The sequence below is a fragment of the Brachyhypopomus gauderio genome, chromosome 4 (genome assembly GCF_052324685.1).
Source record: "Brachyhypopomus gauderio isolate BG-103 chromosome 4, BGAUD_0.2, whole genome shotgun sequence".
NCBI classification, from domain to species: domain Eukaryota; kingdom Metazoa; phylum Chordata; class Actinopteri; order Gymnotiformes; family Hypopomidae; genus Brachyhypopomus; species Brachyhypopomus gauderio.
This window is the reverse complement of record NC_135214.1, coordinates 25,295,460-25,307,264: the sequence shown is the minus strand read 5'-3', so window position 1 is coordinate 25,307,264 and position 11,805 is coordinate 25,295,460. Positions and strand designations below refer to the sequence as shown.

Here is an 11,805-nt window from a genome sequence, read left to right as displayed (position 1 = left end):
GACAGCTGTAATGTTGGAGGACAGCTGCAATGGTGGGGGACAGCTGCAATGGTGGGGGACAGCTGCAATGGTGGAGGACAGCTGTAATGGTGGAGGACAGCTGTAATGGTGGGGGACAGCTGGAATGGTGGAGGACAGTTGTAATGGTGGGGGACAGCTGTAATGGTGGGGGACACCTGTAATGGTGGAGGACAGCTGTAATGTTGGAGGACAGCTGTAATGGTGCGGGACACCTGTAATGGTGCGGGACACCTTTAATGGTGGGGGACAGCTGCAATGGTGGAGGACAGCTGCAATGGTGGAGGACAGCTGCAATGGTGGAGGACAGCTGTAATGGTGGGGGACAGCTGGAATGGTGGGGGACAGCTGGAATGGTGGGGGACAGCTGGAATGGTGGGGGACAGCTGTAATGGTGGGGGACAGCTGGAATGGTGGGGGACAGCTGGAATGGTGGGGGACAGCTGTAATGGTGGGGGACACCTGTAATGGTGGGGGACAGCTGCAATGTTGGGGGACAGCTGTAATGGTGGGGGTCAGCTGTAATGTTGGAGGACAGCTGTAATGGTGGGGGACAGCTGTAATGGTGGGGGACACCTGTAATGGTGGAGGACAGCTGTAATGGTGGGGGACAGCTGTAATGGTGGGGGACAGCTGTAATGGTGGAGGACAGCTGTAATGGTGGAGGACAGCTGTAATGTTGGGGGACAGCTGTAATGTTGGGGGACAGCTGTAATGGTGGAGGACAGCTGTAATGGTGGAGGACAGCTGTAATGGTGGGGGACAGCTGTAATGGTGGGGGACAGCTGCAATGGTGGGGGACAGCTGCAATGGTGGAGGACAGCTGCAATGGTGGGGGACAGCTGCAATGGTGGGGGACAGCTGCAATGGTGGAGGACAGCTGCAATGGTGGAGGACAGCTGGAATGGTGGGGGACAGCTGTAATGGTGGAGGACAGCTGTAATGGTGGGGGACAGCTGTAATGGTGGGGGACAGCTGCAATGGTGGAGGACAGCTGCAATGGTGGGGGACAGCTGCAATGGTGGGGGACAGCTGCAATGGTGGGGGACAGCTGTAATGTTGGGGGACAGCTGCAATGTTGGGGGACAGCTGCAATGGTGGGGGACAGCTGTAATGGTGGGGGACAGCTGTAATGGTGGGGGACAGCTGTAATGTTGGAGGACAGCTGTAATGGTGGGGGACACCTGTAATGGTGGGGGACAGCTGGAATGGTGGGGGACAGCTGTAATGGTGGAGGACAGCTGTAATGGTGGGGGACAGCTGTAATGGTGGAGGACAGCTGCAATGGTGGGGGACAGCTGCAATGGTGGAGGACAGCTGTAATGGTGGGGGACAGCTGCAATGGTGGGGGACAGCTGCAATGGTGGGGGACAGCTGCAATGTTGGGGGACAGCTGCAATGGTGGGGGACAGCTGCAATGGTGGGGGACAGCTGCAATGGTGGAGGACAGCTGTAATGGTGGGGGACAGCTGTAATGGTGGGGGACAGCTGTAATGGTGGGGGACAGCTGGAATGGTGGGGGACAGCTGTAATGGTGGAGGACAGCTGTAATGTTGGAGGACACCTGGAATGGTGGGGGACACCTGTAATGGTGGGGGACAGCTGGAATGGTGTCCTGCAGAAGCCTGGTGCCGTGAGTCACACTATTATGGCTGCAGGCATCGTTGCCCTGCCCCGCACTGCCCTGTCCTTTCCCACCCCACCCAGTCCTGCCCCGCCACGCCCTGTCATTTCCCACCCCGCCCTGTCCTGCCCCGCCACGCCCTGCTCGTCTTCAGAAGTGTCTGTGGTGAGCGGACAGTGGCGATGTGGTGTGGTCTGTAGATGTCTGCAAACCAAAGAAACAGGAAGTTCTGCGTGATGGGGCGCTGTCAGGCTGCCAGGTCGCTCTGGTCTGGTCTGATCTGATCTGGTTTGATCTGGTCAGGTTTGGTCCGCTCCAGTCCAGTCCGGTTCTTTCAGCCCGGCTGCAGCTCATGCTGATTCCCGTGCTCCCATTCCCACTGCATAGGAATAGTGTGAGGTCACTGCGCCCCTGTGTGAGGTCATCACACACCCTATGCAAGGTCACCGTGACCCGGTGTGAGGTCATCATGCCCTTATGTGAGGTGACTGAGCAGGGAAATGTTGTGTAGATGTAATGATCTGCAAAGTTATCTTGCTGGTTTCTTGCTGATTTGCTCACATATGGACCTTTTGGTCACGTCTGGGGGGAAATGATAAGAAATCTTTAATATGATGTCTCTTTGATGGGTTACCATAGCAACCACGGTAACAGAGGCAGAGTTCCCCTTACATATCAGCAGGTTGAGATAAGGCCGGTATTATGCTCCACAATAGTTATTAAAGTGGGAAGCATTATTAAGTCTGTGATGGAGGAGCTGTGTGTGATAGGTGGTGTGAAACTTTGAATGGAGATTATTTGGTCTGCTGCAGAAATGCTGGTAATAGTTCCTGAGCTCTATAGTATATGCCTGCACCATCAACCCCACCATCAACCCCAGACTCATCCCAGCACCATCAACAAGACACATCAGCTTAGCCCTTCAATACGGATGGTGCAATATAGCAATATTGTATCGCTAACATGATAAATTGTGTATCATCATTGTGACGAAGTCAGGTGGTCTGGCACGTCACCAGCCTAGATGGACAGGGGAGTCCCGGGAGACAGAGACAGGGGAGTCCCGGGAGACAGAGACGGTGGAGTCCCGGGAGACAGAGACAGGGGAGTCCCAGGAGACAGAGACAGGTAGAAGGAGGAGCCAGGAGTATAAAGGCTTGTTCAGAAGGCGCTCGTGCTGTAGTTGAATATCTGTAGACGGTGAGATGTGAACCTCCCTGCCTATTAAAGGATTTATGACTTCAGTGTTTCTTCTGTGGTACGCCAACTTTAGGCGAACATTAGCATTCACCACACCCTCACGATCATCAGTATTTATAGAATTGAATTTCCAATTTCATGTGTCATAAGACTGAAAATAACTATTATTATCATTAAATCTTTATTAGAGTTTAATTATTTGAAATGTATCTGGTTTACTGCACCACCCATTGGTCTAGCAGCTATGGACTGTGTGTGTGTGTGTGTGTGTGTGTGTGTGTGTGGTTACTTCTTTGAGATAGTATTTCCCACTTGATATCATGAATAAGCCTTTCTTTGTCAAAACAAAAAATCCTTAATAATTAGAGATCCACTGTTATTTTTTTATGAATTCCACAATTGTTTTTAATATTTGTGAGGGCTCTTCATTGGGTGTTTGTGAAGGGTCCTGTGTGTTGTTGTATTTTCCTGTGTTATTGTGTTTTCCTGTGTGTTGTTTTCTTGTGTTTTGTTGTGTTTATATTTTGTAATATCTGCTAACCCCTATGTACATTTTTCAGCGTGATTCAGGACAAGTTTTGCGGGATCATTAACATCTGTGTGGAGGCGTTGCACGACGTGATGACTGAAGACCCCGAGACAGGAACCTTCAGAGAGTGAGTCTGCCTTCCCAGTGTGTGGCCGCGCCGTGTGTGACCACACTGCGTCCAAGTGTGACCGCTCTGTGTGTGTGTGTGTGTGTGTGTGTGTGTGTGTGTGTGTGTGTGTGTGTGTGTGTGTGTGTGTGTGTGTGTGTGACCGCACAGTGTGTGTGTGTGTGTGACCGCACAGTGTGTGTGTGTGTGTGTGTGTGACCGCACTGTGTGTGTGTGTGACCGCACTGCGTCCAAGTGTGACCGCTCTGTGTGTGTGTGTGTGTGTGTGTGTGACCGCGCCGTGTGTGTGAGTGTGACCGCACTGCGTCCAAGTGTGACCTCTGTGTGTGTGTGTGACCGTGCTGTGTGTGAGTGTGACCGCACTGCGTGTGTGTGAGGGTGGGCGTGAAGGGAATGCTTAAAAAGATCAAATAAATTAAATAAATGTTTTTGTCTTGACCTCAGTCACCCTGGAGTTTGCTGAATGATTTATTATCTGGTATGCAAATGTGTGAACGGTGTTTGGTCGCTAACTTACATAAGTGTAAGTTATACAGAGATGTTATAATGTGGCATGGCTAAACATTAGAAAGAACTTAAAGTTCTAGACCTAACCAAAGCCCACTGACAACACGGAGAGGTGGGGTAGGTGGGGTTTGATGGAGCACGTGTGGTGCTGGGGTAGGTGGGGTTTGGTGGAGCACGTGTGGTGCTGGGGTAGGTGGGGTTTGGTGGAGCAGGTGTGGTGCTGGGGTAGGTGGGGTTTGGTGGAGCATGTGTGGTGCTGGGGTAGGTGGGGTTTGGTGGAGCAGGTGTGGTGCTGGGGTAGGTGGGGTTTGATGGAGGAGGTGTGGTGCTGGGGTAGGTGGGGTTTGGTGGAGCAGGTGTGGTGCTGGGGTAGGTAGGGTTTGGTGGAGCAGGTGTGGTGCTGGGGTAGGTGGGGTTTGGTGGGGGAGGTGTGGTGCTGGGGTAGGTGGGGTTTGGTGGAGGAGGTGTGGTGCTGAGGTAGGTGGGGTTTGATGGAGGAGGTGTGGTGCTGGGGTAGGTGGGGTTTGGTGGAGGAGGTGTGGTGCTGGGGTAGGTGGGGTTTGATGGAGGAGGTGTGGTGCTGGGGTAGGTGGGGTTTGGTGGAGGAGGTGTGGTGCTGAGGTAGGTGGGGTTTGATGGAGGAGGTGTGGTGCTGGGGTAGGTGGGGTTTGATGGAGGAGGTGTGGTGCTGGGGTAGGTGGGGTTTGATGGAGGAGGTGTGGTGCTGAGGTAGGTGGGGTTTGATGGAGGAGGTGTGGTGCTGGGGTAGGTGGGGTTTGATGGAGGAGGTGTGGTGCTGAGGTAGGTGGGGTTTGATGGAGGAGGTGTGGTGCTGGGGTAGGTGGGGTTTGGTGGAGCAGGTGTGGTGCTGGGGTAGGTGGGGTTTGATGGAGGAGGTGTGGTGCTGGGGTAGGTGGGGTTTGATGGAGGAGGTGTGGTGCTGGGGTAGGTGGGGTTTGGTGGAGGAGGTGTGGTGCTGGGGTAGGTGGAGCAGAATGGAGGGGGGGGTACTCATCTGAGTTGGGACATTTGTCAGTGACACAGCTGATGGATCCACACTGACACTCATGTATCAGTCTGGTGCATTGTGAGAGACGGGGTAGTGTTATTGTGTGAGTCACAGTAGTGGTTATTGTGAGAGACAGGGTAGTGTTATTGTGTGAGTCACAGTAGTGGTTATTGTGAGAGTCAGGGTAGTGTTATTGTGTGAGTCACAGTAGTGGTTATTGTGTGAGTTAGAGTGAGTCAGGGTAGTGGTTATTGTGTGAGTCAGAGTGAGTCAGGGTAGTGTTATTGTGTGAGTCAGGGTAGTGGTTATTGTGAGAGTCAGTGTAGTGGTTATTGTGAGAGTCAGGGTAGTGGTTATTGTGTGAGTCAGAGTGAGTCAGGGTAGTGGTTATTGTGAGAGTCAGGGTAGTGGTTATTGTGTGAGTCAGAGTGAGTCAGGGTAGTGGTTATTGTGTGAGTCAGAGTGAGTCAGGGTAGTGGTTATTGTGAGAGTCAGGGTAGTGGTTATTGTGAGAGTCAGGGTAGTGGTTATTGTGAGTGTCAGGGTAGTGGTTATTGTGTGAGTCAGAGTGAGTCAGGGTAGTGGTTATTGTGAGAGTCAGGGTAGTGGTTATTGTGAGTGTCAGGGTAGTGGTTATTGTGAGTGTCAGGTAGGGCTGCCATGATTAGTCGACTAGTCACGACTATGTCGACTACTAAAATAGTCGACGACTAATTTATTAGTCGATGCGTCGTTTTTTTTCCTCTCCAAACTGCTGCGACAGTTTCCACTGCTGCGTCTGCGTTTCTGTCCTTGACGCACATGCGCAGTTTAGTGGAAACCGGGGTAGACAGTTGACGACATCCCAGGACGTTATACAGATAGGCTCTGGTATCGTGGCTACCCGGCTACGGAACTCAAAAGTGTGGGATCATTTTCCGTAGTCGGGTTCCGAAACGCGTGCAATATCTGCAAGGCAGAACTTGCCTTCCACGGCAGCACAACCACGTACCTGAAGCATGTTGTGGCTACTTGTGACAATGATGAATAGGGACCGTCATCTCTGTAATCTAAATTGCTCGTTAGCTGCTAAAGTTACCATAAACAGAGCGTTAACTTAGTACTTACTTATCGCAGGGTTGCCAACTTTTTTTTCGGCGTGAGATATCGGATGTGTGGTGTGTGAGCGTGTGAAGACGGTCAAATGCGTGTGTCTCACTCTCAATGCGTGAGAGTTGGCAACCTATGGAGTCAAATTAGGGTCTTTAATGGTGACGAAAAAAAAACATATCGCAAATATAAGATTAGCATTTTGCATTTTACGTTCCTAATTTGTTTCTGCAATACTTTCCCTCTTTTGCGTTTCTTTCTTTTCTTTGCGTTTCACATTTTCTGTTGCTGCTTTTTTTTTGCAATACTTTCTCCCTTTTGCGTTTCTTTCTTTTGTTTGCGCGTCACTGCTTTTCTTTGCATCTCGCATTTTACGTTCATAATTTTTTTTTGCGCTTCTCTCTTTTCTTTGCTCCGGTTTTACCCTCTGAGTGGGGGCCGGGAAAGAGGCGTGGCCAAGAGCGAAAGGCGTGCTGTGAACGTTCAGCGTCAGTTCAGCTTCCTTCCACTGAACTGAACTGCTGCTGCAGCGCATCTGGTGTTAAAGGAAGAGAGAGGTCGGGTGTGTGTGTGAGGTGGTGGCGCATTTCAGGGCATTGTTTTTATTCGCTCAGGTTTTCAAAAGATCATTTCAAAAAATGTTAATAATAATAATAATAATAATATATATTTTTAAACGACGTTTTAAAAGGGCACTTTCGTTGATAAAGGGCAGAGTTGGTGGTGCTTTAGCACCTGATGTCTATGTCTGCACGCATATACCTGTAGTCCAGCTGGGCGACCGTCTGCCATGATACCAGTAACCAAATTGCCGCGCTGTGTGACGGTTCAACTGATGACGCTGAACATTCACAGCACGCCTTTCGCTCTTGGCCACGCCTCTTTCCCCGCCCCCACACAGAGGGTAAAACCAGAGCAAAGAAAAGAGAGAAGCGCAAAAAAAAATTATGAACGTAAAATGCGAGACGCAAAGAAAAGCAGTGACGCGCAAACAAAAAAAAGAAACGCAAAAGGGAGAAAGTATTGCAAAAAAAAGCAGCAACATAAAATGTGAAACGCAAAGAAAAGAAAGAAACGCAAAAGAGGGAAAGTATTGCAGAAACAAATTAGGAACGTAAAATGCAAAATGCTAATCTTATATTTGCGATATTATTATTTTTTCGTCACCATTAAAGACCCTAATTTGACTCCATAGCAACCCTGCTTATCACTGTAGCTGTAAAAGTTAACATTAGTGATGGCGATTGGTTTACAGTTGTGATCAAATTTATTCAACCCCCACTGAAATAAAGTGTTTTGGCCAGATTGACATTGATTTTGATCATTTCAGTCATCTTATTTACAATTATATCAAAGAGGCACTTATAAATTAGACAAACATAACATAATATTTATGATGGAATAACCACAAATGTCTTTACTGTGCTCACATCATTATCAGTTTTATTCAACCCCCTAGTGACATTATTTTTTAGTACTTAGTACAACATCCTTTTCCAGTTATGACAGCTTTCAAGCGTGAAGCATAGCTTGACACAAGTGTCTTGCAGCGACCTATGGGTATCTTAGCCCATTCTTCATGGGCAAAAGCCTCCAGTTCAGTCACATTCTTAGGCTTGCGCACTGCAACTGCCTTCTTTAGGTCCCACCAGAGGTTCTCAATTGGATTTAAGTCTGGTGATTGCGATGGCCACTCTAGAATGTTCCAGCCTTTCATGTTCAACCATGCTCTAGTGGACTTGGATGTGTGCTTCGGATCATTGTCCTGTTGGAAGGTCCAACGTCTCCCAAGCCGCAGGTTTGTGACTGACTCCATCACATTTTCCTCCAAGATCTCCTGGTACTGAAGGGAATTCATGGTACCCTGCACACGTTGAAGCTTTCCTGTACCATTAGAAGCAAAACAGCCCCAAAGCATAATTGACCCCCCGCCATGCTTCACAGTAGGCAAGGTGTTCTTTTGTTCATAAGCCTGGTTCTTCCTTCTCCAAACATAGCGCTGGTCCATTGTCCCAAACAGTTCTAATTTAGTTTCATCTGACCACAGTACACTGTTCCAAAACCTTTGTGGCTTGTCCACATGACTTTTGGCATACTGCAGTCGACTTTTCTTGTTCTTTGGAGTCAGCAAGGGGGTGCGTCTGGGCGTTCTGGCATGGAGGTTTTCGTTATGCAGTGCGCGCCTTATTGTCTGAGCTGAAACTTCAGTGCCCACATCTGACAGGTCTTTTTTCAGTTCCTTAGCAGTCACGCGGGGATTTTTCTCCACATTACGCTTCAGGTAGCGCACAGCAGTCGCGGTCAGGATCTTCTTTCTGCCACGACCAGGTAACGTTTCCACTGTGCCCTTTAACTTGAACTTGCGAATGATACTTCTGATAGTGTCTCTTGGAATATTTAACAACTTCGCAATCTTTTTATATCCATTGCCATTCTTGTGAAGAGCAATAACCTCTTCTCTTGTCTTCTGGGACCATTCTCTTGCCTTCACCATGCTTGGAAACACACCAGTAGATGTCTAGAAGGAGCTGAGTATCACAGTCCTTTTAAATCTGCCTAATTGGTGCTTATCATGCTTGATTGCTGCTCGTTGACATCCACAGATGTTTTCAATACCTGATGGAAAACACTGGAATGAACCTCTGTTCTTAGGAGTGGTAGTCGTAAAGGGGTTGAATAATTGTGTCAATGAAGAAATCACAAAAAGGCCATTTAATACTTTATGACAAAAAAAATTGATGCTATCTTAGTTGCATTTAGTTCTTTAACAAGTCCTTGTAAGATTTCATTATGAACACAATTACAAATGTGCACTGAATTCCATAAAACCCTTCGCAGCATTGGGGGTTGAATAAATTTGATCACAACTGTAATTAGCCTTAGCATGCATTCGTGTATTTTCTGTAACGTCAGTGAGACCAAAACTTTATTTTTGTGAATAACTCCTTAGTTTCAGGTCCCTACCTAATTTGATTTAAATGTAGCGAAGTTTGATGCCAGAGACTAATGAAAGAAAGAAAAACCTAAAGAAAAATTCTTTATTCAATCAATCAATCAGTTTATTTGTATAGCGCTTTTAACAACTCAAGTTGTCGCAAAGCAGCTTTACAGGGTTTACAAGGTTAACAATACTATGGGTCCAGAACCCTTTATTAATGTAGGCCTATTTATTTTTGTGTTTTTTAAGGCAGTGCCTTATCCTTATTTTAATAATTGTTTGTTGCAACAAGCTGCATATTTCATTAAAGGTTTAATGAACTATGATCTTAATTGTTTTTATTTTTAGTTATAGCTGAAATCTAATGATGGTTATATAATAGCAGTTGCATTCTAGTGTGATAAGCTGTATGTTTTATATTCAATTAACGTACAATCCGACTAGTCGACTAATCGTAAAAATTAACCGGTGATTAGTCGACTATTAAAATAATCGTTTGTGGCAGCCCTAGTGTCAGGGTAGTGGTTATTGTGTGAGTCAGAGTGAGTCAGGGTAGTGGTTATTGTGAGAGTCAGGGTAGTGGTTATTGTGTGAGTTAGAGTAGTAGTTATTGTGTGAGTCAGGGTAGTGGTTATTATGAGAGTCAGGGTAGCTTTTTATTGTGAGTCAGGGTAGTGGTTATTGTGTGGTCATTGCATAGTTCTTGGGTGGTCTCACTCTCTCTTTCTCTCTCTCTCTCTCTCTCTCTCTCTCTCTCTCTCTCTCTCTCTCTCTCTCTCTCTCTCTCCCTCTCCCTCTCTCTCCCTCTCTCTTACTCAGTTGTATGCTTATGAGTCACTTGGAGGAGCCCAAGTTGTCTGATGATGATGAGCCTCCGACAGAGCAAGACAAGAGGATAAAACTGGTGAGTGTTGAGCACGGGGTCAGGGGTTATAGGGTTACACACTCCTGGTGATGATTGATGGGGTCAGAGGGGTCAGAGCAAAGTGAGGCAACACACAAACCCTTGATAACACCATGGAGAACGTTTGTTAGCACCATAGAGAACCCTTGTTAACACCATGGATTTAAATGTTTCCTTGTTTTGCAATATCACTTTTTTCAGGAACTTTGGGACGGCTCTTAAACCCAAAACAAACCTTTGAGCCGGACCTGTGATCCCCCTCACAGCCCAGACCCACTGGAGATCCCACACTCTTCACACCTCACATCTTTTATAGTAGATTACTGCTTCCTGAGTGATGTGTTGTAGTTGCTGCCTGAGATGAATAACTATAGTGAGCCTGGAGTTTGGAAGGTTAAAGCTGTTATGTGCACATAGCCGTGACGTAATGCAGGAGCACAATCCCTCACCCAGGCAGGAACCCCCACCGAACATCCCACACTAGGCCAGCGATCGGCACAGGTCCCCCAGGGCTCTGACTCTGGACGCATGTTGCTTCTTATAGTGGTTTGACTATTAAAAATTAATGGTGCTGTTTGATATGTGCACGTGTTCTGTATTGAGTGTGAGTGAGTGGTGACCTTTCCTGAATGATAGAGTGCCTTTGCACGTCGGACGGTAGACGAGAGCGTCTTCCACTTTGGGCTGCTTACAAAGCGCCGGGGCCTGAATGGGCTGCCCTGCCTCGGGTTTATGTCCATGGTTCTACGTCAGCGGTGTGTGCCCGTGTCCTGACGGCATGCTTGGTGTCTGGGACTGTGTGCGCACCCGTGGGGCGAGGTCCTCACCACCGAGCCTTCCAGGAGAGACCAGTACAGAAGCAGGAGAAACCAGTACGGAAGCAGGAAAGACCAGTACGGAAGCAGGAGAGACCTGTACAGAAGCAGGAGAGATCGCTACAGAAACAGGAGGGATAAGTACAAAGGCGGGAGAGAACAGTAGGGATGCAGGAGAGAACAGTCAATACAGTATCAGAGGAGACCAGCAGTGAAGAAGAAGATACCAGCAGTGAAGGAAGAGATACCAGTAGTGAAGGAGAGAGCAGCAGACTGGGCATCTGTCATCCCTTAGAAAATGTTCTTAAATCTCATCTAACCCCACCTCTCAGCCGGAATTCGACTTTTCATTGGTCCCAATTCAGATTCAGCCACCCACCTCACTCTCACTGTGTGCACACACAAGTGTCCCAGTCTCAGTGACACGTTGGTGCACTTTTACATGTGCAGATAGTCGTGGATACAGTGTGTGTTTGCTGATGCCTCTGTGGATGTTTGCGTGGGACTTTCCCTCCTCTGCTCCTGCAGACGCCACTTGTGGGTTTTGAAGGGAACCGTGTGGCCGGCTCTGATGTAATGTTTCTTCTCCATCAGTCCATTACAGTTATTGCTTTAATTAAGAAGCAGGTGTAGCTGTAGCTTGTAGCGTGGGTCCACTGTAGCTGTGTGCTTGTAGTGCGGGACCACTGTAGCTGTGTGCTTGTAGAGCGGGTCCACTGTAGCTGTGTGCTTGTAGAGCGGGTCCACTGTGACTGTGTGCTTGTAGAGCGGGTCCACTGTAGCTGTGTGCTTGTAGAGCGGGTCCACTGTAGCTGTGTGCTTGTAGAGCGGGTCCACTGTAGCTGTGTGCTTGTAGTGCGGGTCCACTGTAGCTGTGTGCTTGTAGAGCGGGTCCACTGTAGCTGTGTGCTTGTAGAGCGGGTCCACTGTAGCTGTGTGCTTTTAGTGCGGGTCCACTGTAGCTGTGTGCTTGTAGAGCGGGTCCACTGTAGCTGTGTGCTTGTAGAGCGGGTCCACTGTAGCTGTGTGCTTGTAGAGCGGGTCC

At 48.3% G+C, this 11,805-nt stretch overlaps 1 protein-coding gene across 3 annotated transcripts in view; it reads left to right on the top strand.

Annotated features, from left to right (window-relative positions):
* ipo11 (importin 11) overlaps positions 1 to 11,805 on the top strand; it is a 105,623-nt gene that overhangs the window by 77,595 nt on the left and 16,223 nt on the right. For all 3 annotated transcript variants that reach the window (XM_077003271.1, XM_077003272.1, XM_077003270.1), the window contains 2 exons: positions 3,403 to 3,498; positions 9,861 to 9,945. In XM_077003271.1, the coding sequence (XP_076859386.1) occupies positions 3,403 to 3,498; positions 9,861 to 9,945 (181 nt within the window). The remainder of the gene's footprint in view (positions 1 to 3,402; positions 3,499 to 9,860; positions 9,946 to 11,805) is intronic.